The 25,756-nt window shown below is 40.5% G+C and overlaps 1 protein-coding gene across 5 annotated transcripts in view; it reads left to right on the forward strand.

Annotated features, from left to right (window-relative positions):
- ANKRD6 (ankyrin repeat domain 6) overlaps positions 1-25,756 on the forward strand; it is a 176,123-nt gene that overhangs the window by 116,158 nt on the left and 34,209 nt on the right. For all 5 annotated transcript variants that reach the window (XM_075202779.1, XM_075202775.1, XM_075202778.1 and 2 more), the window contains 5 exons: positions 4,705-4,803; positions 7,943-8,041; positions 22,691-22,789; positions 24,024-24,122; positions 24,386-24,484. In XM_075202779.1, the coding sequence (XP_075058880.1) occupies positions 4,705-4,803; positions 7,943-8,041; positions 22,691-22,789; positions 24,024-24,122; positions 24,386-24,484 (495 nt within the window). The remainder of the gene's footprint in view (positions 1-4,704; positions 4,804-7,942; positions 8,042-22,690; positions 22,790-24,023; positions 24,123-24,385; positions 24,485-25,756) is intronic.

A 25,756-nucleotide genomic window follows, 5' to 3' on the forward strand; every position in this document is an offset into this window, starting at 1 on the left:
TAGGAATAGTGAATTGGCAGGCTTTGCACAGACCACAGCTAAAAAATCCCTTAGGTCTGTTATCCTCTCTTTTGGGGTTTTGTAAATAGCTATGTACAAACCTGTCATTCAAATTCTTAGATCTCCTCTAACTAAAAGCAATCTTATCATCTAGTTCTTTATTCAGGTCTTCATCAGAACATAACACATGCCAATGTTTCTGAAAAATAATGGATAGTTGGCGCCACTCAGCACAAAAAGTACCAACCATCCTAATTTTGGATTGGTCTTTAGTTGGATTAAGAGTTGGATACATCAAAGTGTCTCTATTTTTATGATCAGCAAAATTTTTTGCTTTCCATATGGTGTTTCTACCATATCCTCTTTTCTTCAGTCGTTCAGTTAATTCCTGTGATCTCCTTTGATATATTTCCTCATCAGAGCAATTACGTCTCATACGCAAAAATTCTCCCTTAGGAACTCCTTTAAGGACTGGTGGAAAGTGAGCACTAGAGTGGTGAAGAATGCTATTCGTAGCCGTGGGTTTTCTATATGTGTCTGTGCTGAGAGAGCCATTAGATGTTTTATAAATGGACAGATCTAAGAAATTTATAGAGGTGTAATTAATCTCAGATGTCAATTTTAAATTTATATCATTCCTGTTCAGGATTTTTGTAAAGTCATGGAAAAGTTCTTCTTCTCCTTCCCACAAAATAAGGACATCGCCAATATATCTTAGCCACATCAAGATGTGGCTAGTGTATTCTTCATGGTCTTCTGTGAAAACTACCTTTCTCTCCCACCAACCGAGAAAGAGATTAGCATAGGTGGGGGCACAACATGTCCCTATCGCCGTGCCCCTCACCTGTAGATAGAATTTTTCGTCAAAAACGAAATAATTTTTGGTGAGGATGAAGCGTAACAATATTAATAGAAAATCACTGAATTCCGTCCGAGTATCCATACTCAAGAAATATTTGACTGCAGACAGACCTTGATTATGGTTAATATTGGTATACAATGACTCCACATCATACGAAGCCAGCCATGTTTTATTATTGGTTATAATTCCCTGGATTTTTGAGAACACATCCAGAGTATCCCTTGTGTATGAGGGAAGGCTGACAACAAATTTACGTAGATGTTTGTCAATAAATATGCTAGCTTTCTCAGTAAGTCCCCCGATTCCCGTGACTATGGGTCTCCCCGGGGGGGGTGTGTTTACATTTGTGAATTTTAGGTAAGATGTATATGGTGGGAGTTTTTGGGTTTTCTTATAGACCTACCAAAATCAAAATTAAAACGATATCTATGTGTGGGGTTCTGGGGACACTATAGCGACTAGCGCTTCTTCTCAATTCAGGGTCAGAGGGCTGAGACATAAGATACTATCATTTAGATAGACTACCAATGCTATGTGTTACTAATCTTAGTGGTAGACAGTTTACAGGCAAATTAGACTCACATAGAAATGTAGATGTGAGCGCCTCACTAATGTTTGAACCTTTATGAGTCACAGGTGATAACGGAGACACTATTAACTGTGAGGCTTTGAGGACATTTTAGTGAATAATACCTCATGTGACTCAGGATTAAAGGATTTATGAGTTATTAATTTCTGGACAAACCATTAGCATGTGTGATAAAACTGATAGCAGATACAATTTCCATTTTTTTGTTAGCCCTGTATATTAGGACCCATAGCAGGCACAGCCTCTAAACCTGTCAGACTTATATATAATTAATCATATTACTAAGTGTATCCCTTTGTTGGGACAGAGTATAGTTTGATGGCTTGCATTGTCCTTATTTCTTTAGACAGATAATGAGCCTGTTACTAATGGAAGTGTTCATACTATACAACTGACACATACAATCTATACTATTTTAGTATACTATATCTCTGTCCTTGAGAATTGTACCAGGACAGTGATTAGGGCTCTATATTAAAGGAGACTATTTGATTTGGTAGTCTATGGTATCTATCATGATAAGATAGACAGAGGATAGATATTTTTACAAACATACCTCTGTATTAGGACCTGATATTTGCCCACTGACCCTTCAATCTATATCATATTATATGATTTATTAGCCCTAAGAATTTGATCATAGAGCGATTGTTGCAGTTGATTTGCAACTTTTAATTTCACTGTTTTTGTTTTCTTTTAACTATTTCGCGTAGCTTTCTTTCTGCTAGGATGTGTGTATTTTAACATATACCAATAAAGATTTGCTTTTTATTATATACATCTCCATTAACCTCGTATCCTAGAGTGCCCCACGTTATAACCTCTGTTCTGTCTCTTTTTGTTATCAATATATTTTTAGGTTATAGGGTGCACCTTTCAGCGATTCTGCTGATTTCAATGATAATATATTATCAATTATAAACTGATATATATAGGCTACTTGGCTATAGACCTAGTGCCGTTGTACTCCCCCCTTTTTCCTTTAACATTGCTGTGTGATTGATCACACAGCCCACTGAATACTTTATCTTTGTATTCTAGCTGGTCCAATGTGCGATATGATGTAGCACATGCCCTTGTGTTTCAAACTCCCATTGTCCCATAGATTGTAAGCTTGCGAGCAGGGTCCCCTTATCTCTCTGTCTGTATGTATTACCCAGTATTGTCTTATAAATATTTTTCCCAATTGTAAAGCGCCACAGAATTTTCTGGCGCTATATAAATAAATAATCATCATCATTTATTTATTTAGCGCCAGCAGATTCCTTAGCGATTTACAATTGGGAACAAACAGTACTGGGTAATACATACAGAGAGGTAAGAGGGCCCTGCTCGCAAGCTTACAATCTATGGGACAATGTTTTGATACACAAGGGTAAGTGCTACATCATATTGCATATTTGTTCAGCTAGAATGCAAAGGTTACAAAGTATTTAGTGGGCTGTATTCTCAGTCGCACAACTATGTTGGTCAAAGGGTTGTTGTTTTGTGTTACCTGTGTAGAGGGTGGTAATAGGGTAACCTAGGGAGATTAAGTGGGTAGTTGAGGAATATTATAAGCTTGCCTGAAAAGATGGGAACGCTTGAAGGTTTGAAGACTAGAGGAAAGTCGTGCTAAGGAGTAATTCCACAATGTGGTTGGAGCCTGAAAAAAGTCCTGTAACCGCAATCTAGCCACTGCATATAATATAGATTGTAGGATCTTGTATCTGATTTTGGGAAGACCAGTAATGAGAAAATTGCAATAATCGATGCAGGAGATGATGAGTACATGAATTAGAGTTTTTGCAGTGTCTTGTGTGAGATATGTACATATATTGGAAATGTTTTTTAGATGTATGCAGCATAATGTAAATATAGCTTGCGGGGTAAGATTTATGGTCCTGTTGTCAACAGAAATGCAAATGTCATGCAGGAAGCTTCTATTGGTGGGTGGGAATATTATTATTTCTGTTTTTGAAAGATTGAGTTTGTGTTGGCGAGGTTGGCGAGAAGACATCCAAGATGAAATGGCAGCAAGACCATCAGTAACGCGAGACAGCACAGATGGTGAGAGATCAGGAGAGGATAGATACATTTGTGTATCATCTGCATAGAGATGTACTGAATTCCAAAGGAGCTAATTAGTTTACCAAGATAAGTGGTGTAGAGAGAGAATAGCAGAAGATATATATGCTTGTAGTACATATATGTCCAAATACTTGCAAAAAAGATGCGTGTATGTCTCAATAAAATATCATTCTTCAGTTATGACCATAATTAAAGTGTGCAGAACGTTCAAAAAGAGATATTAATTTTTAAAAATTGGACCAGCTTCTTAATGTCAATATTATATCTATATTAGAAAATATATAGGAGAGAAAAAATAGATCCCATTTATTAAAATCACCTTCCTTCAGCATTTTTTTTTTTTTCAGTGTGATGTTCTCAAGCTTTGTGCTGATTGATCAGTACGGCAGAGTGTATTTGCAGTCTTCTAGAGGTGCTATAGCTTTATTGGCTTCTCAGGAAACATTGTGTTGGGTAACCTGAAAGCCTTGACTTGGATTAAAACTTCAGTACATAGTTCCAGCTTGATTTGAGACTACATATAGCACACATAATTCATGCAAGTCATGTTAATACTGTATAGCCTCCTGTAAATAATGTTTGCATAAATGGTGAATTCATGTCAATGTACATAAGGAAACTTGTGTGTTTTAAGGAATAATGCACCCCTAATGTAAATTGTTACATATCTTAGAAGTTGTATTACATTTGTGAGGCCTATAGCCTTGTCCTTTTATATGTCACATAGCTCCTCATTGTATATACAATGTTAGCACTAATGTCAGCACTTTTTAGTTTAGCCAGTTGTATTGTGTACTGTAGTTTATTTTCTGGTGGGTAGAGCTCATCATGAGCACAAGTTTCAAAGAAAAGGTTACTGTGTGTCTCCTAAACTGTGTATGTGACTTAGGAAGAATGCATGCTATCTATTGCAGTTTAATGGTTTGTAGGTAGTTGAAGTTATACCCCTAAAATAGTAATAATAATAATAATGATGGTCCATTTTCACGACTCCAGATTATTGTTCTGCAAATTAATTTGAGACCCCATATCTAGTTAAGTAGACAAATTAATTAATTTAACACTCTAACTATTAACTTCAGTTCATGTATTATATCCTCATTTTGGTGGTGAGTTACATTGCATATTGAGGCATCTGTGCACAAAGTATATATATATGTAATTCTTTTATTTTCATTACTAGGGGCACCAGACAGCCCTGCACAGGGCGGCCGTGGTGGGGAACAGTGACATTCTTGCAGTATTGATACAAGAAGGCTGTGCCTTGGACAGACAGGATAAGGTATTACCACGTCGTAGAGAAACAGTCTAGAAATGTATTATTATTATTATTATTATTATTATTATTAAAAGATATAGAGAATCTATTTTGTTATAATTTTTATGTTACCTGTTTCATTAACTTGATATATTAATATACCACATGTCTTACACACTAAGTAGACTGACGGCCAACACATGATTTTATCCATGATACAAAGTATGGTATCGAAGGTATCTCAGATGTGTGGGGGTACCAAATACTTGAATGTGAAATATAGCAAGGAAAAAAAATGCTGCAATGAGCCTGTAACAGACATTTAGTTTTACGTCATCACATTGCTTTATGTAAAGAATAAGTACAGTTAATTCACAAAATGTTGCTTATTCACATAATGTAACATGTTATTTAATAGCAAGACAGAAACTAACAGAATATTTTACATATTTGGAAATATTTTATGTGAACTTCTAGCGATTAAGGGTCCTTTATAGTTTATATGTTTTGTATGCTACATTAAATCTTTTGGCCATAAAGAAATAATGCAAATAGAGTGGCCACAGCACCTTATAAGCAACCCATTGGAGAGCTTGTTCTTAGCTAGATGATGCCTATGTATTGTGAACACTAGACATAAAAGCTTCACTAGTTAATGAACAGAAGTAGCAATACTGTACAGTTATATATACAGGACAAAGGGCTTGTACACACTAAACCAATAGCATATTAACTGCAGTGCCGTTATCTGCGTTCACCACACAGCATTGCTCCAGGTACGTTTTACACTGCAGTGAGCATGGAAGATATATTTACCAAATATGTCTATAATAACAGGAGTTATAGCGGCATCCAACAAGTGGGCGATGCAGCTGACGGGACTGCAAGTAAAATACTTTAGTTTTATGGTAGAGCAAACACTATAACTTATGTTCAACATATACAGTAACACCTCAAATCAATTAATATACATATTAAGGTAAGTGTATTCAATTTATATAGTTTTCACTCACTCAGAAGTTTAACTTATACATTTCCAATCACAGTCAATATTAGTTACTAAGTAAAATTGCCACATAATTGTGTTAGGACTCACGACCACCAAGAGCTTTTAGAACGGGTAGTAATGAGGTCTTCACCTTTAGTAGCCGCCTTTCCCGTAGAGCTTAATGTGCTCACAGGTACTTGGATGCCCCCAGGTCTTAAGCTTAGTGTAGTTAAAGCTCATCTATGTTGGCCGTAGCGCAGATGGAACCAGGGACGGTAGCCCAGACTGGAGCAGGTGGTCAGAGGCAGGCTGGGGTCAGGGGTCTGTAGCAGGCAGAGTAGTCAGGGTGAAACCAAGGGGCCAGGGCATGCAGCAAGCAAGTCTGGTATTCAAGCAGAGGTCAGGGCCACAAGCGAAATAGCGACATCCAGTATTCAGGCAAGGGTCAGGGCAACAGGCAAACAAGTAAGGTCCAAAGTACAGGCAAGGGCCACAACAGCAGGTCAGCAAACAAAACCCTGTGAATGCTATAACCAGCAGGGAGGCTAAGCCCTCCCAGCCTTAAATGCTAAATGCAGCCAAGCAGGGACAAGGATTGGGCCTTGCATGATTAGCCCCCAGGGGCTGCCTAATAAATATAATTAACCTAATTAGCCCGCAGGCTTTATTCTGGCTGCAGTGTTTTGCCGGGACGCGGTTCTGATAGAAGGTGTCCTGGACGTTGTCATGGTGATGTCATGGTGATGGGCGGGACTAGAGAGGGGAAGTGACGTCTCGGCTGTTGCTATGACAGCTGGGCACAAACAGAGGAAACAAATTGATATAACATAAAAAAAATGCTAATATACCCATGGTTGTTGTTCGACTACCATTCTGTATCATATAGGAGTTATGTACAGGAATGGGGGGAGACATTCTCAAACTGACAGGAAAGGGGGCACACACTGACAGAAATGGGTGACATGCTCACACTTACAGTAATTTCAGACAGACAGGAATGAGAGATACACGCACACAGTGACAGGAGTGGGGACACATGCTCACGCTGACTGAAGTAGTTATGCTTCGTTACACAACAGACGTGTGTCGGTGTGTGTACAGTGATTGACTACTTGATGTGCGTTCCGGCACCTTTTTTCTTACAAAAAAAGCACTGGGCACCCATATACTGACACGAGTGTGGGTCACACTACCACACTGATAAAAGTGGGGGAAAGCATGCTCTGGTGGACCCACGTGTACACTGACAGGGCTAAGGAATGGTCACAGTGAACACACTGAAAGTATTCACTCTTTCCCCTGTGGTTAATAGATTCCACTCCTCAATTGGTGTGTGCTAGATCCCTGCCGGTGACATAGGGGAAGCACTTATCACATGATTGGTCTATACTTCTGCTGCCATCTCCTCTCACTACTTGCCTTCTGTAGACAGGACTGTACAGAGTTCCATTCCATTTACTTGCAGCATCAAGTATCCATTATGTACAGAGGGGTTTTTGGCATACATGCAGATCCCTGCCATCTTGGCCCACAAATCCATGCACTTTTCCGTAAAATTGTGTGCTACGTGATGTCATAGAAGAGCATTTGTGCCGCAGTTTTGCAGTTCACAAATTACTTTTTATTTTTTAATCTGATTTATGTATGTTCTTATGCCTGGATTAAGACAAATATGATGGGTACTGTAGCCGGATTCACTACTGACAGCAGTTCAAAAAATTAATGAAATGATACTTACCTGTTTCCACTCCTTTTGTAACAATAAAACCAATAAAATATATTTTTTTGCTGATGTCTAGGTAGAATTTAAGAATGAGTCAATAAACAGAGTATATCCATTCTGATGTTAATATATTTAAGACCGTGAACTGGAGCTTTTTTTATCCTAATGATTATACCCCTGATTCATCCAATATATTATAGTAAATTAACTGGCTTATTGTTTAGAAGCTTTTTAGGTCACATACCTGTCGCTGTGGAAGATCTCAAGCCGCCATAGGAACCCTACGTTCTAATCTCTTCTTTTCTGCAACCCTAAAGCAATATTGTGCATTAAATCGGTCACATAAATTCCTATTTGTCTTGAACCTGGGAGATAATAAACAAATCGTACATACAGCTACAGGATTGTCTGGCTGGTCTTGATTCACTCATCTGCTGTTATGTCTTTCTCAGGATGGTAACACAGCCCTACATGAAGCCGCTTGGCACGGATTCAGCCAATCTGTCAAACTGCTCGTTAAAGCAGGAGCTAATGTTCTTGCTAAGAACAAGGTGAGAATGGTGTCAAACATAAATCATTTCTTAACTGAATTACTCAGATTTGTGTAAAGTGTTACTTTTTTCATAGCCTTTTCTTTGTTGGAGGATTACATTGTTTTCCTTAGAATTGAGGTGACATATTGTATCACTTGACGTTGAACACATATCTTCTGTTGATCTAACATTCTAACATTAAAACAGATGTTTTATATTGCACTAAATCTTACTAAAGTTTGTATATATAATTATTTAAATCCAGTTATATCCAGCCAATGTATATATCCACTTTGACATTTTGAGTCATTGATGTAAACCATTGCTGTCCAGTTACTTCAGCCTTCAGTGTGTTGACTGTACTTTTTTCTTATATAGTTTACAACTCGATATATAATATGCTTTTTCGTGATATCAGGAAACACACCATGTTCAATATTCCATAAATGCAAAAGATAAAAGCAGCCAATGAAAAAACAGCAGGTTATGGAATTGCACCTGTGTTCTATATGTATTTAAATAATACTTTATTTAGGAATCTTGGATATTATATTCAAACGTCATACATGTACAGCTAACCCACACATTCATACAAAAACCAACATAGAGGTAAAACAATAATTACTTTATTCATAATGAAAATAAATTAATTTAAGCGTAAAAGGTGAAAAGAGAAAAACATACAGCACATTAAAGGGGTATAATGTTTAGAATGTTTGGACTGAATGATTAGAAACAGGCATTACAATACTGCAGTGGGTTTATGGAGGAACCAAAATAAAAGAGTTGATGGGGTATGAACAACTACACAGTACTTCTCATTTTCTTATGTCTGGGAGAGAGCACATAATAACAGGATTTATACTTACGATAAATCTCTTTCTCTGAGTCCATCTGGCGGACACTGCTTAACCATGGGGTTGAGTAGGGAGGGGAGGAGTCTGGCACCTAAAGAGTTAACTTTCTTCCTGCTGACAGCATATCCCTCCCACCAATTCCCCACATACCTCAGTTTGATTACCAAAGCCCTAGGACAAGAGGCCAATCAACCAAGATACACCCCTTAACAGAGGGGGGAGTGGAGAGAAAAGAAAAACAACAAAAAAGGGGGGGGACCGCAGTGTCCCCCAGATGGACAGAGAAAGAGATTTATCGCAAGTATAAATCCTGTTTTCTCTTTCATCCATCTGGGGGACACTGCTTAACCATGGGGACTTACTAAAGCAATCCCTCTGAAGGGTGGGATCTCCTTGCACGTAGAACACTACGGCCAAAGGAGGCGTCCCCAGACGCAATACAATAAATTCGTAAAGGTATGGACCGAGGACCAGGTGGCTGCCCTGCACAGCTGGTCCACCGTGGCTCCATTCCGTGCCGCCCAAGACGCCCCAAACGGGTAGAATGGGCAACAATACGCTTCGGACAAGGCTATAGGCCTCACAAATGTAATACAACTTCTAAGATATGTAACAAGAGTGGAGTAATGTGTAACAAAAATCTGTGGATGTATAAATAAAGTATATTCTGTATTGGGCATCAAACCAAGCATACATGAACACAGTTCAAAAAAAGGAACAATATTAACAAAACAAAATATTTGAATATCCAAGCACTGTTGGGTTGGATTAAAAACAGCAAAACAGCAAAAATAACAGCAAAAAACAAAATAACAATAACACGGCAAAAAATCCTCAATGCAGACTGGGAAGGGTGGGTAGTGCACTTACCTTCCTCCCCAGATATACTCGTCCTAGTGCTTCTGCTTGTGACTGTTCTCCAGGTGTAGAAATCTCCCACATCCATAGACTGTTCCTCTGGACACACTTGAACGGTGTAGGTAGTTCGCACATGCGCCTTGAATAGCGTCACCTTAACCCTCAAAACGTGTGCTGTGACCCATTAATTCGGGATTATCAACAAGACGAATATGAGAATTTAGCCAAAAGAGGTTTTTATAAAGGATCTGAAAAAGCGTTCTCTGAATTTAGAAGCACCAAACAGGAATTCATAAATAAACTCAACAACTTGACTACTGAAGAAAAAAGAATACATTCACCGCTACAGCGGTCTCCGGATGACCCTGAAACGGAACTAAACATAGACATTTTTTTAGGGCTGGCCAACAACATCTCACCCCTAACACCGTTGGACAAAAGGACTGCACCCACACAATCATGTCTAAAAAGGAGAAGGGATTCCATAGACCAAGAAGAACTAGAGGTGGCCAAAGACACAGGGGCAAGACCAAAAACAAGGAAGCAGATTTAACCCACAAAGGCATTTTTAATCTGAGCCAAATACAACTTTCTGCTCCACAAGAAAAAATCTTGGAAAAAGGTCTGAAGTTTGCCCCCGATAAAGGTCTAAGTAAGTTTGACACTTATATCGATGTCCACAAGTATATTAGAAAAATTACTTTGAAAAAGTTCTTCGCAGATCCTTCTAGAAGTTTGGCCCACAATAACAAACAAGCCAATGATCCCTTTACCCACACAGACCTGAAAAACAAATCTACTTTCTACCCGAGATATGTGAAGGGTCCCTTTATAAACACCTTTGAGAAACTTGTGGAAAAGGATCTGAATGATCTTAAAATCCAAAAGAATGGAAGACATTCCAATATAACACCTCAAGAGAGAATGGCTATTAAACAACTGGCCAACAATCCAGAAATAACCATCAAAGCAGCGGATAAAGGTGGAGGGATCACCATTCTCAACACCACAGACTACCAACAAGAACTTCCCAGACAGTTGTCGGATACAACCACCTATGAACCCCTTTCAGGAGACCCTACATCTCTGTTTCTTAAGAATCTTCACTCATTTTTGAGTAAAGCTGCCCTTAGAGGCATAATCAATAAGGAAGAATATAAGTTCCTGTCAGTACAAAATCCCAGAATTCCGCTGGACCCTCCACACCGAGAGCCCAGCGGCTTCCCCGTAGAGACTGGTCAACTGTCCCTCGCCATTCTAAGCCGCAATCTACGGACCCCTGACCAGCATTTTCTGGTTCCTGCACCTTCTTCAAAGTGCGGACGCACTTTCCTCTACAGGATCCGATGTGGTCCTCGCAGCTGCCTGGAATAGTCTTACAACTGGACATAGACTTCAAGGCAGTCACGTCTTCAGCCGCCTTCGTCCTTCATTTCTACTGGACTGAAACTATAATGTTTCCTCCTGATACTGTAATGCCTTCCACTGTCTGCTGTCTTGTTTTAGTCTGCTTCCAGAGAAGGCGGGTTGTTGCTCTTTACTTTTTCTTCTAGGTGTGATGAAGCTCTGACGATGCACAGACTACAGCTCCTGCCTTTGCCACCGATAAGTAACTGTGATGTTTTGTTTTAATTTGTTTAATTCTTTCTATGCTGTATTTACGGCCGTTATGTTGTCTATTTGAATCTCTCTATATTGCTTTTATACCGGGCCATATCCGGTGACTCCTCATGGGGCCACTAGGATGTAGCTCTTGTTATTGAATTACTTGCTATTTCACATCATATGTTTTCTGCTGGTGAATATTTCTTTGGATGGGTCTTCCCCTTGATTTCCCATTACCCTTCTTTACCTTAGGGTTCAGTAATTCCCCCCTGCTTTCTTCTCTCCCCTCCCTCTCCATAGGTCAAACACACTAAGTTGGTCACTCGGGATCTCCTCTTTGGTCCCCCGGCCCTCCGTTTCCTGGTTGCTCTTAGCTCACCACCCCCCTTAGAGCCTAAGGCTCTATGCTGGTCCCCTTGATGGCTTCTCCATCATGTCCTATCCCTCACCAGCACTTGCGACAAGTGGACTTTGGTCCGCTATGTCGGTCCCTTTATACCCTTAACCCCTGGTCCTCCATCCCTTCTCCTCACTGGTCGTCACCTACCAAGTCATTCCCTGTGTTTACTTCTTTCTTTCTTCTCCTCCCTGATATTTCTTCCCTCTTCTGGTCTCTAGCGCTCTCCCCATTGACCTACCTATGACCCTTAACCTAATTTCCTATAATGTCAAGGGCCTCAACTCCCCTCAGAAACGGGCTAAGCTCCATTCGTCTCTCAAGTCCCTTAAAGGAGACCTGATATTTCTACAAGAAACACATTTTGTCAACCACCTCCACCCCGAGCTTCGTTCCCAAAAATTCCCCCTGACATACCATGCCTGTGACCATAGGCAGAAAAAGCGAGGAGTAGCAATTTTGTTTGCACGCCACTTAATTTTTGAACTCCACGACTGCCATAAGGATAAAGAAGGTAGATTCCTTATTCTCATAGGCACTCTAAATAATCTCCCCTGCACTCTAGTGAATCTCTATGTACCCAACACCGGCCAGCATAAATTCTTCAAGAAATTGGGCTCTCTGTTAGCGCGTGTTCGTCAGGGTGAACTTATTGTCGCTGGTGACTTCAATGCTGTATTAGCCTTGACTATAGATCACTCCTCTGTCTCCTCCTCTTCTCCCCCGAGGAGAGATGCTCACACTACTGCTGCCTTACAGGCTTTTCTGAAACTCCACAACTTATATGATTCATGGAGAATACTAGACCCCTTGGCCAGGGACTATACCTTCTTCTCTTCTCCCCATACCACTTACTCTAGGATTGATATGATCCTGCTCAGCCACGACCTCACTCTTAAACTTAGCTCTTCCCAGATCTTTCCTGTCACCTGGTCGGACCATGCCCCTGTCTCCGCTGTACTTACCGGCCTTGCCCACCGTCCTCCTAAAGCAACCTGGAGAATTAACGAGTCACTCCTACATGATAAAGATACTATTACTCACCTTCAATCTCTTCTCTCTGAATACTTTGAGACTAACGACACCCCTGATATCTCCCCTATGACTCTTTGGGACGCCCATAAGGCGGTAATACGGGGTCATCTTATTGCTCTAGCATCTCGGACTAAGCGACTTCGCCTGGCTAAAACTATCCAACTGACGGACTCGCTGAGAGCTCTAGAGCAACGTCACAAATTGAACCCTGATCCCTTGGTTCTCCAGGAAATTGCTTCTGTGCGAGGTGAATTAAATCTCTTATTATCCCACCAGGTTGCTACTAAACTGAAGTGGCTCAATCAGCGCTTTTATGAAAAGGGCGATAAGGCCGATAGATTACTGGCCACCAAACTCAGAGCTAAGATAGCGGCCCGGAATCTCCTTGCTATCAGGGATTCAGACGGGGTTTTACACTATGACCCTCAGCGGATACGTGCCGCCTTCCAATCGTACTACACCAAACTTTACAACCTTCCCCAACCCTCTGACCCCTTGGTATCCCAGCAACACTCGCAGTTGATTGAGTCTTTTCTTTCTTCTGCTAAGCTTCCAAAGCTCTCTCCACAGGCTAGTACTCTACTGGGGGATGAGATTACTAAGGAGGAGATTGTACAGACTATAAAGTCCCAGAAATCTGGAAAGGCTCCGGGGTCTGATGGCTTCACGGCTGTCTACTATAAGAGGTTTGCTGGGCTTCTGGTCCCTCGTTTGCACACCCTCTTCAACTCAATCATGACTGGAGGTTCTTGGTCCAGGGATTCTTTGGAGGCTCGGATCTCGGTCATTCATAAAGAGGGTAAAGATGTTCATGACTGCGCTAGTTATCGCCCTATCTCCCTACTCAATACAGATGTTAAATTATATGCTAAAATTTTGGCTAATAGATTAAATTTGGTCCTCCCCTCCCTTGTACATTACGATCAGGTTGGCTTCATACCGGGCCGTCAGGCCAGAGACAATACCAGGAGAGTCGTTGATCTGATTCATATCATTAATACCAGGGAGGATCCAGCTATCGTTCTCTCCCTCGATGCCGAGAAGGCTTTTGACAGGATCTCTTGGAGCTTTATGTCCCGAGCCTTGTTGGCGTTTGGCATCTCCGGTAGCCTCCTTACTGGTATTCAAGCCTTATATTCTCGACCCACTGCAAGAGTTATGATCAACGGCTCTCCCTCAGACCTTATTACTATATCCAATGGAACCCGCCAAGGTTGTCCTCTGTCCCCTCTCATCTTTGCCCTCATTATAGAACCTCTTGCTGCCTCTATCCGGGCCTGTCCAGATATACGGGGTGTGCGAACGGGGGACTTAGAGAGTAAGCTCTCTCTCTTTGCGGATGATGTCCTGTTGACTCTCCAGCAGCCAGGGGAGTCGCTTCCCGGACTCTTCAACATCTTACACCATTATGGGCACCTTTCAGGTTACAAAATTAATATTGCAAAATCGGAAGCCCTCCTCCTTAATATCCCCTCCCTGGAGGGACTGGCACTCACCTCCCGTTTTAACTTTCGGTGGCAAAGAAAGAAAATTAAATACTTAGGTATTTTTGTTACCGACTCCTACGACTCTCTGTATCGGGAGAACTACCCGGGCCTCTTTGCTAAAATCAAATCAGAACTTTTCTCCTGGCGCTCATTGATCATCTCGTGGCTGGGCAGGATCATTTCTGTCAAGATGAACCTCCTTCCTAAGCTTCTTTATTTCTTTCAGACCCTTCCTGTTAGAGTCCCCCTTTCGGATCTTTCATCTCTCCAAAAATGTCTCTCTAGATTTGTCTGGAACGGTCGGTCTCCCAGGATTAAGCTGGCTCTCTTAAAGAGACCCACCAGAAGTGGTGGTAGGGGTTTCCCGGATTTGAAAATTTACTACTGGGCGGCTCACCTGAGCCATATTGTAGCCTCCTTTGCACCCCCTGCGAAATTGTCGTGGGTCGACATTGAATCCGCCTATCTTAAATTTCCAGTTCTTTCTTGTATTTGGGGTCTCTCAAAACAAGCTAGATCTCCCCTTACCTGCCGATGCCCCACCTTATTATTTTCAGCTACGATCTGGGAGACCTGCCGACCCCATCTCAAAATCCCGATATCCTCTTTTCCTGTCCTACCTCTTTGGGGTAACCCTGCCTTTCCTCCTGGGCTCTCCTCTGCCTTCTATAGTCCCTGGGTCTCTGCAGGTGTTCGATTTGCAGGGGATCTAATACTTCATGGTGCCTTTATCTCCTGGGATGATCTGCGCTCTAAATTCCCAAGTCTCCATCCTAAATTCTATGAGTATTTCCAGTTACGGCACTTTGTGGGCTCTCCCCTCGGGGGGACTCCTTCCCCCTCTCGTGCTTCCCCCTTTGAAACTTTATGTCTCTCCTCACCTTCGGGTAGGGGCACGATTTCCTATATCTATAGCCTTATTCTTGATGTACTTTTACCTTCGGGCGGTAGGCATGAGAGGGAGTGGGAGAGGGACCTGGGTCCCCCCCCCCCCCAGAGGAAGATTGCTGGGTAACCATAAGGGAACAGGTTGCCACCAGTTCTATTTCCACTTTAGTTAAGGGGAACGCTTATAAAATATACTATAGATGGTACTACACCCCTGACAAACTTACTAAAATGTTCCCCTCTAGTTCTCCATTATGCTGGCGGGGTTGTGGCCAGATGGGTTCTTTCTTACATATCTGGTGGTCCTGTCCTAAAATATCCTCCTTTTGGGACCGAGTTAGGGCCCTCCTCTCCTCCCTCCTTCCGTGCCCCGTCCGGAAAGACCCATGGTCTTTTCTTCTCTGTTACCCTCTGATTGATGATGATAGACAGTCTGCGAAATTGGCATCCCATGTCCTTGCAGCTGCGCGTTGCCTAGTAGCTAAGTCATGGAAACAAGTTGAACCCCCCACTATGGCGGCTCTGCGATCCTATATTTGGTTCATTGCACGGATGGAACGGATTACATACACCTTCACGATAAGGACGATAAATTCCACCAGATTTGGGCTCCTTGGCTTTACTTATAACCCCTTAGCTCCTGCACCTACTCCTTCCCGTTAAGTGATGGGCATAGGGGACCTGACTCCTGAAGCGGTTACCCCTGTCCCAAATACCCAGGTAATACTCTCTCCTGAACTTCTTTTATTGGAAAAAAAATAAATAAGATAAAGGGAAGAATGTTCTCTTTTTATTTTTATTATTTATCTATTTTCTTTAGGTGACGACCAGTGCCCCCCCCCCTCCCTTATCCCCCTCTATACTATTATAAAATGTTATTGATGTTTGAATATCCTGAGTAACAATGGTATACTTACTGTTTCCTCAATGGCATTCTGTTGATGTCTTGCATATCCATTACTTAATTTTCTGTTACATTGTTATTTATTCATGTCTTGCTTTGCTTCCTGTTTTGTTTTGGGTTTTTTTTTCTACTTCCGCAATGCACTAATTTGTTGACTCGTATCTGTATATCATTGCGATTTCTCAAAATAAATAGTTAAAAAAAATAAAAAAAAATCCCAGAATTCCTGGGATTTATCATATGCCCAAAATTCATAAAACTCTGAAAAACCCACCAGGACGACCGATCGTCTCTGGAATCGGTTCCCTAACAACTAACCTCTCAAGCTACATAGACCACTTTCTCCAGCCACTTGTTAAACTACAGAAGAGCTACCTAAGGGACACAGGTCACTTGCTCGAAATACTGGAGATGGTTAGCTGGAAGTCTAATTATGTCTTCCTTACATGTGATGTGATCTCACTATATACAGTGATTGACCACCAAGCAGGGTGTGACCATACCAGACAAATTCTGAGTAACATTTCGGACCTTCCCCCGGAACAGATAGACTTTCTGGTAGAGGGGATATTATTCGTCCTGAGTCACAATTACTTCTTCTCGGGTGGGACTTACTACAAACAGGTTCACGGAACTGCTATGGGCGCTAAGTTTGCGCCAAGTTGCGCGAACCTGTTTGTAGCCCAATGGGAGGAGAAGCATATATGGCAAAACAATCCTTTCTTGGACCACATTGTGATGTGGCAAAGATACATAGACGATGTGTTCTGTATATGGAAGGGAGATCACATCCAATTGGACCTATTCCTTACTTACATTAATCAAAACTCACTCAACTTATCCTTCACTCATCATGTACATGAACAAAAAATAGAATTTCTTGACTTAGAAATCTATGTTCAAGACAGCATGATACAAACCAAAAACTTTTTTAAAAAAGTAGATTGTAATTCCTTTATACACACATCGAGTAGCCACCATCCTAACTGGCTAAGGAATATCCCTAAAGGACAATATACGAGGCTTAGATGAAACTGTACAAACCTCGAACAATACGACAAACAAGCTCTAATTCTGAACGAGAGGTTTCAGGAAAAAGAGTATGACCAAAAAAATGTCGAAACTGCATATGAACAACTTAGAACAACAGATAGGAGTGCCCTATTTGGGAATAAAAAGACACCCAAAAATCATGAGATGACAAGGGGACCAGTCCTACCCTTTGTCACCAAATATAGTAGAGACTACAAGAAAATCGAACGGATTTTCAAGAAACATTGGCACATACTGCTAGGGGACAATGAATTACAGCAAATCTTACCATCCAAACCTGCCTTTGTATACAAAAAATCAGATAACTTGAAGTCCTTACTTGTAAGAAGCGGGGATGTTCCAATTACCAATATGGGAACTTGGCTAAATGACAAAACTCCTGGTTTCTACTATTGTAATCGCTGTGTAGCATGCAAAAGATGTAAGATTAAGGAAACAAAAGCTATCCTGTCTTTTGCTTCCAACGTTACAGGTGAAACCTTTCAAATACAAGAGAGAATCACATGTGACACATTGGGTGTGATTTACTTACTTACGTGCCCATGTGGAAAACAATACATTGGCCGTACCATTAGAAAACTATCAGTAAGGATAGCAGAACACCAGCGTAACATTCTCAACGGGATAAAGACACATAGTGTCTCAGACCACTTTTCTCTTTGTCATGAACACGACCCTTCTACTCTGAGCTTTATGGGTATTTATAAAGTTAAAAAACCTTGGAGGGGAGGTGATTTCATAAGGCTAATTTCACAACACGAGACCAGATTCATATATACGCTTAAAACTCTGAACCCTCAAGGTCTGAATATTTATTTTGATCTGAATCACTTTTTATAAGCATTGTCCATTAGGAAACCATAGCTCTTGTCATATGCAAAATTACCTATTTAACTACATCTATTTTCACTCAGTTTGAGTTTATTATCAAAAGCTATGTTTTTTCCATCTGTCTGTCCTTTACTTCATTATAGAACATTTGCATTCATTCACCCTCCCTTTCACGATAAATGTTTGAAGAGGAGGTTTAGGGAGTGACTGTATATATGTCACTCTAAGATTCCATCCAATAAGAGACTCTTTGAACACCAATGAGAACAGTACTTAAGCCATTTGAAAGTGCTGCCGCTCTCATCGCTCACACAATATCCCTGAGGAAGCCTCCAGCGGGGTGAAACGCGTAGTATACTTCATTGACATCTCATTTACTTTTTTTACATTGTTTTTATTACCTGCCCATCTTTGAAAAGCAGACTGCCGATAAACACTCCAGGCGCATATGCAGATACATCGCAGCGCCCCAGCAGGTCCCGCTGTACAGCTTCCGGCTGCAAGCAAATCCCCTGGGAGAGTTGTGGCTCATATATATTTTACCTAAGTAATCCGCTCCAGCCAGCATCTTCAGACTAGAGAAAGGATCGCTGACGCTATTCAAGGCGCATGCGCGAACTACCTACACCGTTCAAGTGTGTCCAGAGGAACAGTCTACGGATGTGGGAGATTTCTACACCTGGAGAACAGTCACAAGCAGAAGCACTAGGACGAGTATATCTGGGGAGGAAGGTAAGTGCACTACCCACCCTTCCCAGTCTGCATTGAGGATTTTTTGCCGTGTTATTGTTATTTTGTTTTTTGCTGTTATTTTTGCTGTTTTGCTGTTTTTAATCCAACCCAACAGTGCTTGGATATTCAAATATTTTGTTTTGTTAATATTGTTCCTTTTTTTGAACTGTGTTCATGTATGCTTGGTTTGATGCCCAATACAGAATATACTTTATTTATACATCCACTGATTTTTGTTACACATTACTCCACTCTTCTTCGCGCTGGGGAAATACGTATGTTTGGCATGGCTTATCTAGGAGTATAGACCAACTCCTATCTTTTTGTTCCCCTTGCTGCCCTATATCACCCTCATTTGGGAAGCGCAGATCCCCTATTCTCTCTTTTATAGGATATGTAACAATTTACATTAGGGGTGCGGGGAGAGTCTCTTGTCGACTGCTTCCCGCAGTTTGAGAAGCGCTTTCCATCCTCTGTCTGCGGGGCCGCCCCCGCTAGCAAGCGCTTCTCCCACGAGTCAGCTCTGTTGCAAACAGAGCCTCTCACTGCTATCAACAAAACAAACTTGAAAAGAAAGAAAAAGCCTATTAGCAGTGAACAGCGTTCACTGAGGAGCTCTTCTGATGCACAGCCCTTCTCCTAGGGCACCCAATTCAAACTGAGGCATGTGGGGAATTGGTGGGAGGGATATGCTGTCAGCAGGAAGAAAGTTAACTCTTTAGGTGCCAGACTCCTCCCCTCCCTACTCAACCCCATGGTTAAGCAGTGTCCCCCAGATGGATGAAAGAGAAATAGTGATATCTTTGCTGATAGATTGACACTGTTACCAAGTTGAGCAGGCAGCATGCACAATGCTCTGCCTGAGCTGACTGAGGTATTACATAAACCATAAAAGCTATTTCAATACCCCTGGCGCCACCTTCTACATTGGAATGAATCAATTGGGTAGATATTGTACTATATTTATTAAATAATTCACGGCAGTGTTATAAACTGTCCTTATTAGAACAAAAACAGGTAGAGTTCCACAACCTGTGTCTAAAAACAACAATGGCATACAGTATGCAATTTGCAGTTCCTAATCAGTTTTCAGTGCATTGTATACTTGTCAGTGATACAATCTGCAAATCTTTAAATAGTAGTGTGCACACATATTAGAGGACATTGTCAATTGCGTGAGTACTCACGTTAATCTTGAGTTGATTAGCGTTCATCTGTGGTATAAAAGATGTTGCTTTCTGTAGTGCAGTGTTTCTTCCTGAACTTGGTGTACTTTTTAGCCCGTCTTACTTGGTAGCCGGGCACGGGAGACCGCTTCCTACACACTGTATTGATTTTCGGATCCCTTGGAAAGCACTGTGCGTTCAAAAAGCCGAACTTCCAGTTTCGGCAGTTTGTATCGGTGCGTATGCATGTCTATGCTTTCCACCCCACCACAGCACATACAGTCTTTAATGTGGTCTGATTCAATAAGTGTATATTCCCGTATTTCTCCTACGCGTTTCATCTATACAGGCTTCCTCAGGGATTGGAATTCTTTTGTGCCCTGTTCTTTTATATAGCCAGTAAGTCATGACATCAATTAGGTTTAACACCCACCTTCTTTAGTTCGTCACATCCAATAGTAGAGCTTGTGGCACTTTTAATGTGTATATCAAAGTAGAATAATCTACTCTCCTTCATATTCCTATAAGATCCTAGATTTCATCTTATAATCAACATAATAGTGATAAATTTATGTAATTTAATAGTATTTTATGTGGCCAAATTTTTTTTCGAGAACACTTGGATGTGTGTTATATGATTCTTTATAAAATATACTGTTTGTGACAACTGGCATCACCTCCGGGGTATGTATTTAGTTGATATATGAATTCTCTTCCTAACCTCATTAAATAGGCGTAACATGTTCTTGCCAGTAGGAATCACGATTTCCTAATATTTTATTAATTTTTGTCTAAAAAGCTCCCCAGATCAAAGTCTAAATGCAATCCTTTTGGTGCTAAAGTGGAGAATTCAAATATCCACTTGGCTTCTTCTTTGGATATTTTAGTCAAAAAGTCCCCTCCTCTCCAGGATTTTTGGATCTTTCTTATGCCCATAAATTTGAGACTCAAGCTTGGGGCATATTTAATTGACGGCGGGATCACCGAAAATCCCGCGCTCAAAAAATATTACCGTTATTACGGTAATATCTTGCTCCCTGTGCTGCAAGCTGAAATCCAGCGAGTAAATTACCATATTAACGGTTTTCCCGCGCAGGATTACCGTAATAATGGTAATATTTTTAGAGCGCAGGATTTTCGGCGATCCCGCCGTCAATTGAATATGCCCCCATGGGGTCTGCGTCATGTTTTTTTCCATCATATTTTTTATTATGATGATCGGATACACTGTGTGTCTCCACCCATTTCCGGATGTTCCTACAGTGTTCACTTAGTCTTATTTTCAAACTCCTAATGGTGCGGCGATGCACTGTAGGCCGCACGGACACTGTAAGAGGTAAATCACCCCTGTAGTGCTGCAGGTTATTTTATCTTTTATTGGGAATTTTTTTCCATTTTAATTCAAAACAAATTCTTCTGTTGGTTTTGTATTATGAACATTTGCGGTTTTACATGCTTGGCACCTAAGGTAATGGTAAAAGCCTATGCTATTTTCGTTCAGCCATATTCCCTCCTTCGTGGTTTCTTTTACCGGATTTGCACTTTGTACCAAGTAATATTTTTATGTTCTGACATTTCCTAAAAACAACTGTTGGTTGTTCCTAACACAATATAGTGACCATGTGATTCAATTGCCAAACATTGTAGAAAGGCACTGGCCCATACTAATAAAGGATGAGAAATTGGACGGGATAATACAGAAACAACCAACACATAACTTCAGATTTATTGAGTAAAGTGCACAAAAATTGTATGTGTCTGTTATAATGAAATATGTGTCTTTGTGTATGAATTTTGAATAAGACTATATTTATTATATAGATATAATCTGACTTTTAATGGACTTTGGGACATGTTTTGTATTCTTGTGCCTGGTTGTCAAGGATGCCTAATTCAAACCCCCTCTTACAAATCTGTTTATTTTTAAAATGGGAATCATCATCATCATCATTTATTTATATAGCGCCACTAATTCCGCAGCGCTGTACAGAGAACTCACTCACATCAGTCCCTGCCCCATTGGAGCTTACAGTATAAATTCCCTAACATACACACACAGACACAAACACACAGACTAGGGTCAATTTGTTAGCAGCCAATTAACCTACTAGTATGTTGGATTGTGGGAGGAAACCGGAGCACCCTTAGGAAACCCACGCAAACACAGGGAGAACATACAAACTCCACACAGATAAGGCCATGGTTGAAAATTGAACTCATGACCCCAGTGCTGTGAGGCAAAAGTGCTAACCACTTAGCCACCGTGCTGGTATTTTAGTTGTATTCGTTTCATTAGCTTACAATGCTAGATGATTCTTGATATCATGAAAGACTGATCAATTTCTAATATACATGCAGTCTTCAGCTGTGTGACCAAAGATCTATATGACTGTTAAAAATAAAAAGGGATTGTAATTAATCTTCCGACCAAAGCCAATGGGGCATTTAAGCTAGGCATGTTTCCTCCTTCTTCTTTCAATCCAGATGTCACTGGTGATAGACAGGTACTGGATAAAGGAAAGGAAGAGACAGTTAAAGAAAAAAAAATAGTATTTCTACCATTCATATAGATATTGTTTTCTCTTTACAATTGGATCAGAACATTTGAATTCATTGTGACAGGCATTGTGTTTAAACATATGGTCAAGGTATTTTGGATTTAAAAACTTATTTTCCTACATATTTACATTTATAAATGTGCATTGGAACTGTCATATTTCTTACGGACATGAAATGAAATACTGTAGGGCCTAAAAGTAACTTCTACTTGTTTTTGATTAATCTTGGATATTTATAATTCTGATACATAGAAGCTATGGGTTTATTGGAGTTATTTACTTATTCTCTCCATAAGGCAGGTAACACCCCTCTCCATCTGGCTTGCCAAAATGGTCATTCCCAGAGCTGTCGTGTACTACTGCTTGCCGGGTCTCGAGCCGACTTAAAAAACCATGTAAGTATACAGGTTTATGTGTAACAAGGATGAAGAAAACCTTTAAGTTACCAGTTGCTCTTTTTGGTAGGAATTTTAGTAGGGCTGCTTGTAGAAAAAGCAAAGTACAAACTTTCATTTTAGCCGACTGTAAATAGTTGCAATTTATCTGACACAGATCTGCATCCTCATTTGCTGGGCCAATCATATTTTTGCCCTTGTATTAGTTATGAACTTACAGGTGGAAAACATATACACATTTGTATAGAAATATCAATGCAATGAAACTGACACAACATCAATATGTAAATATTGGTCTGGCCAGGAAAAAGTGTTAACACGGTAATTACCAAATGTCACAGCTTCCCACTACCAGGCTACACGTGATTTGTGTGGATCTGTAAGAGTTGGTGTCACTCGGATACATTATATGCCAGGGATTACCCCACAGGACTTACCACCTAATTTATTAAACCACACATCTAACAACTCAATGCCACTACCACTTGGCTATATATATTTATATAAATATAAAGGTGTAGAACACCGCCAATCTGATGCTGAATAACTTAAAGAACCCTTACATTTAGTAAAATAATACAAGACGTCTAAGCAGAACAACACTTAAGCTTAATACTTGCAAGCAATGCTATTTGCTGGCATATGTTTTTAAATAAGAACTCAAATACATAATATTAAAACATTTTATATTTAATTTAAGCTAAAATAGTGACACTGATGTACAACGCTACTATAGAATGACATAAAGTAATTAAAAGTTTACAAGATAAATGAATCCAGAAATCATATCAGTTCACTTTGTGGAAGTATTGAGACTTCATTAGTCTGGTATCTTACAATAAGTTATGTTGTCTGGCTACTTGCAAGTTGAAAATGCCCCTTTAATAAACCTTGTTAGAGTTAAAAACCGTTTTATCCCTCTTGCAGGGGAGTGGTGGTGAAATCCAGCCTGCTGATGGGATATGGTTTCAGGTTCTATGACTGTATCTCTGAATGGTTTGGCTATTACAAAACCTTTTGAAGCACACATCTATTGGGCAAGATATTGTGGGTACACCATTTAACTGGGCCATAGTATTTTCTCTGTTCAGAGTTTGAGCACTCTATTTAAATGTACCAATGTGGGTACATTATACAAGGTTATGCAATTATTATCATAATATAAAGTTATTTGTCTATGTAGGTAAAGCAGAAAAAATACTGTATACTTTTTAGCCCATATATATTATTGCAGGCAGGAGATACCTGTTTACATGTCGCAGCTCGCTACAATCACCTGTCTGTCATCAGGATACTGCTCAGCGCATTCTGTTCTGTCAATGTGAAGAACCAGGTCAGTGGATCAGTTATTCAGCTCAGTGTATCTTTCATTACTCTGATCAAAGTAATTGTACATTGTACTTTGTTCGTATTGTGTCCCCATTACAATTTATAGATTTGTTTCTAATATGTGTGTGTGTCACACACATTACTATTAAAATTAAAATATAAACATAGTAACAGCTAGCAGTGTATGATTTTGACAGTCAAATGTATAACCAGTTTTCTGAAAATTAGAAGTACTTAACTTAGAAACTCTATTTGGGTAATCTGCAGGTTGGTGATACTCCTCTCCATGTTGCTGCTGCTCTCAATCATAGGAAGGTTATTAAAGTTCTCTTAGAAGCAGGAGCTGACGCTGCACTTCTTAATAATGTAAGTATGTTTTACTGCTGTGTATACTGTTGTGTATATTATGGATCCCAGAAAGCTTAACCTCTAAGTGTGCATGTTATGTTTTATTTTGCATTTTACATACCTCCCAACACTGGAGGATTTCAAAGCGGCAGTCGACTAAAGAGGGTGTGCCTGCGTCATCACGGGGGTGTCTATGGCATCATGGGGGTGTGGCCACCCTTCCCGGGAAATTGTCAGTACTGCTAGTTGGGCATGCTTAGCACTTTTGAAGTGCTGGATCATTTAACTATTACTGTCACAAGATAGTTATTCAGTTATCAAAGAAAATGAAGTTTAGATGCCCACATTATTCCTACTCTGTGGAAACAATAGGCACAGAGGGTAATATAAATAACCTTCCACGGTATGCATGACATTGGATTAATTTAGGATTTTATGATCACTGTTATTTATGTCATTTAAACTAAGATACATTTTAAAATACAAATATATTTTAATATATTTTTACTATTTAAAAAGTACTCTGCCACCAACTCCATCTGTTCAAAAAATGTGCAGAGTAATAAACCATACTTGCCTACTTTTTCAGTTTCTCTTCCGGGAGGTCCAGTGACAGGTGGGTGTGTGGGGGCGGGGCTTGGAGAATTACATCACTAAGCCCCACCCCCTAAGTGGTCATCAACAATTTGCCCTATACCAGCTGGGTATAGGGCAGGGTATAGCGTGAATCGTGTCACTAAGCCCCACCCCCTCCATTTAACTTAACAAAGTGGCCGGAATCTGGGAGGTTGCCTTTCTTTCCCTGGACTCCCGAAATTCAGGAGTCTCCTGCACATTCAGGGAGAGTAGGCAACTATGTAAACTGTATGGTTGATTAGAGGCTGTGCTGCTTATTTTGCTTTGTTACTATATTATATTTACTATCTAACGCTGACAAGACTACAATACCCACAATGCTGCGCAACTCCTCTGAGGCCGCTGGACAATGACAAAGGCTAGCGTGGGTGTTGCTTCTTTCTAGTTGGTCAGCAAAGCAAATACTGGAGACAGTCTTAATAACAAGCAAGGAGCAGGAAATGTGATTGACTTCCATTGCATAATCACCCAGCCACTACAAGCCTCCATGGCTCTGGCTGCACACTTCCCAACTGTCCCGATTCCAGCAGGAATTAGGACTGTCCCACTCATAGGCAAACCAAGGGGGGGTTTCTTAGTGCCTGGAAACCCCCCTCCAAGCCTGGGGCACTGTATAATTGAGGTAGCTGGACCCTGCCCCCCCTTCACACGCTC

This window comes from Mixophyes fleayi, chromosome 3, assembly GCF_038048845.1.
Source record: "Mixophyes fleayi isolate aMixFle1 chromosome 3, aMixFle1.hap1, whole genome shotgun sequence".
NCBI lineage: Eukaryota > Metazoa > Chordata > Amphibia > Anura > Limnodynastidae > Mixophyes > Mixophyes fleayi.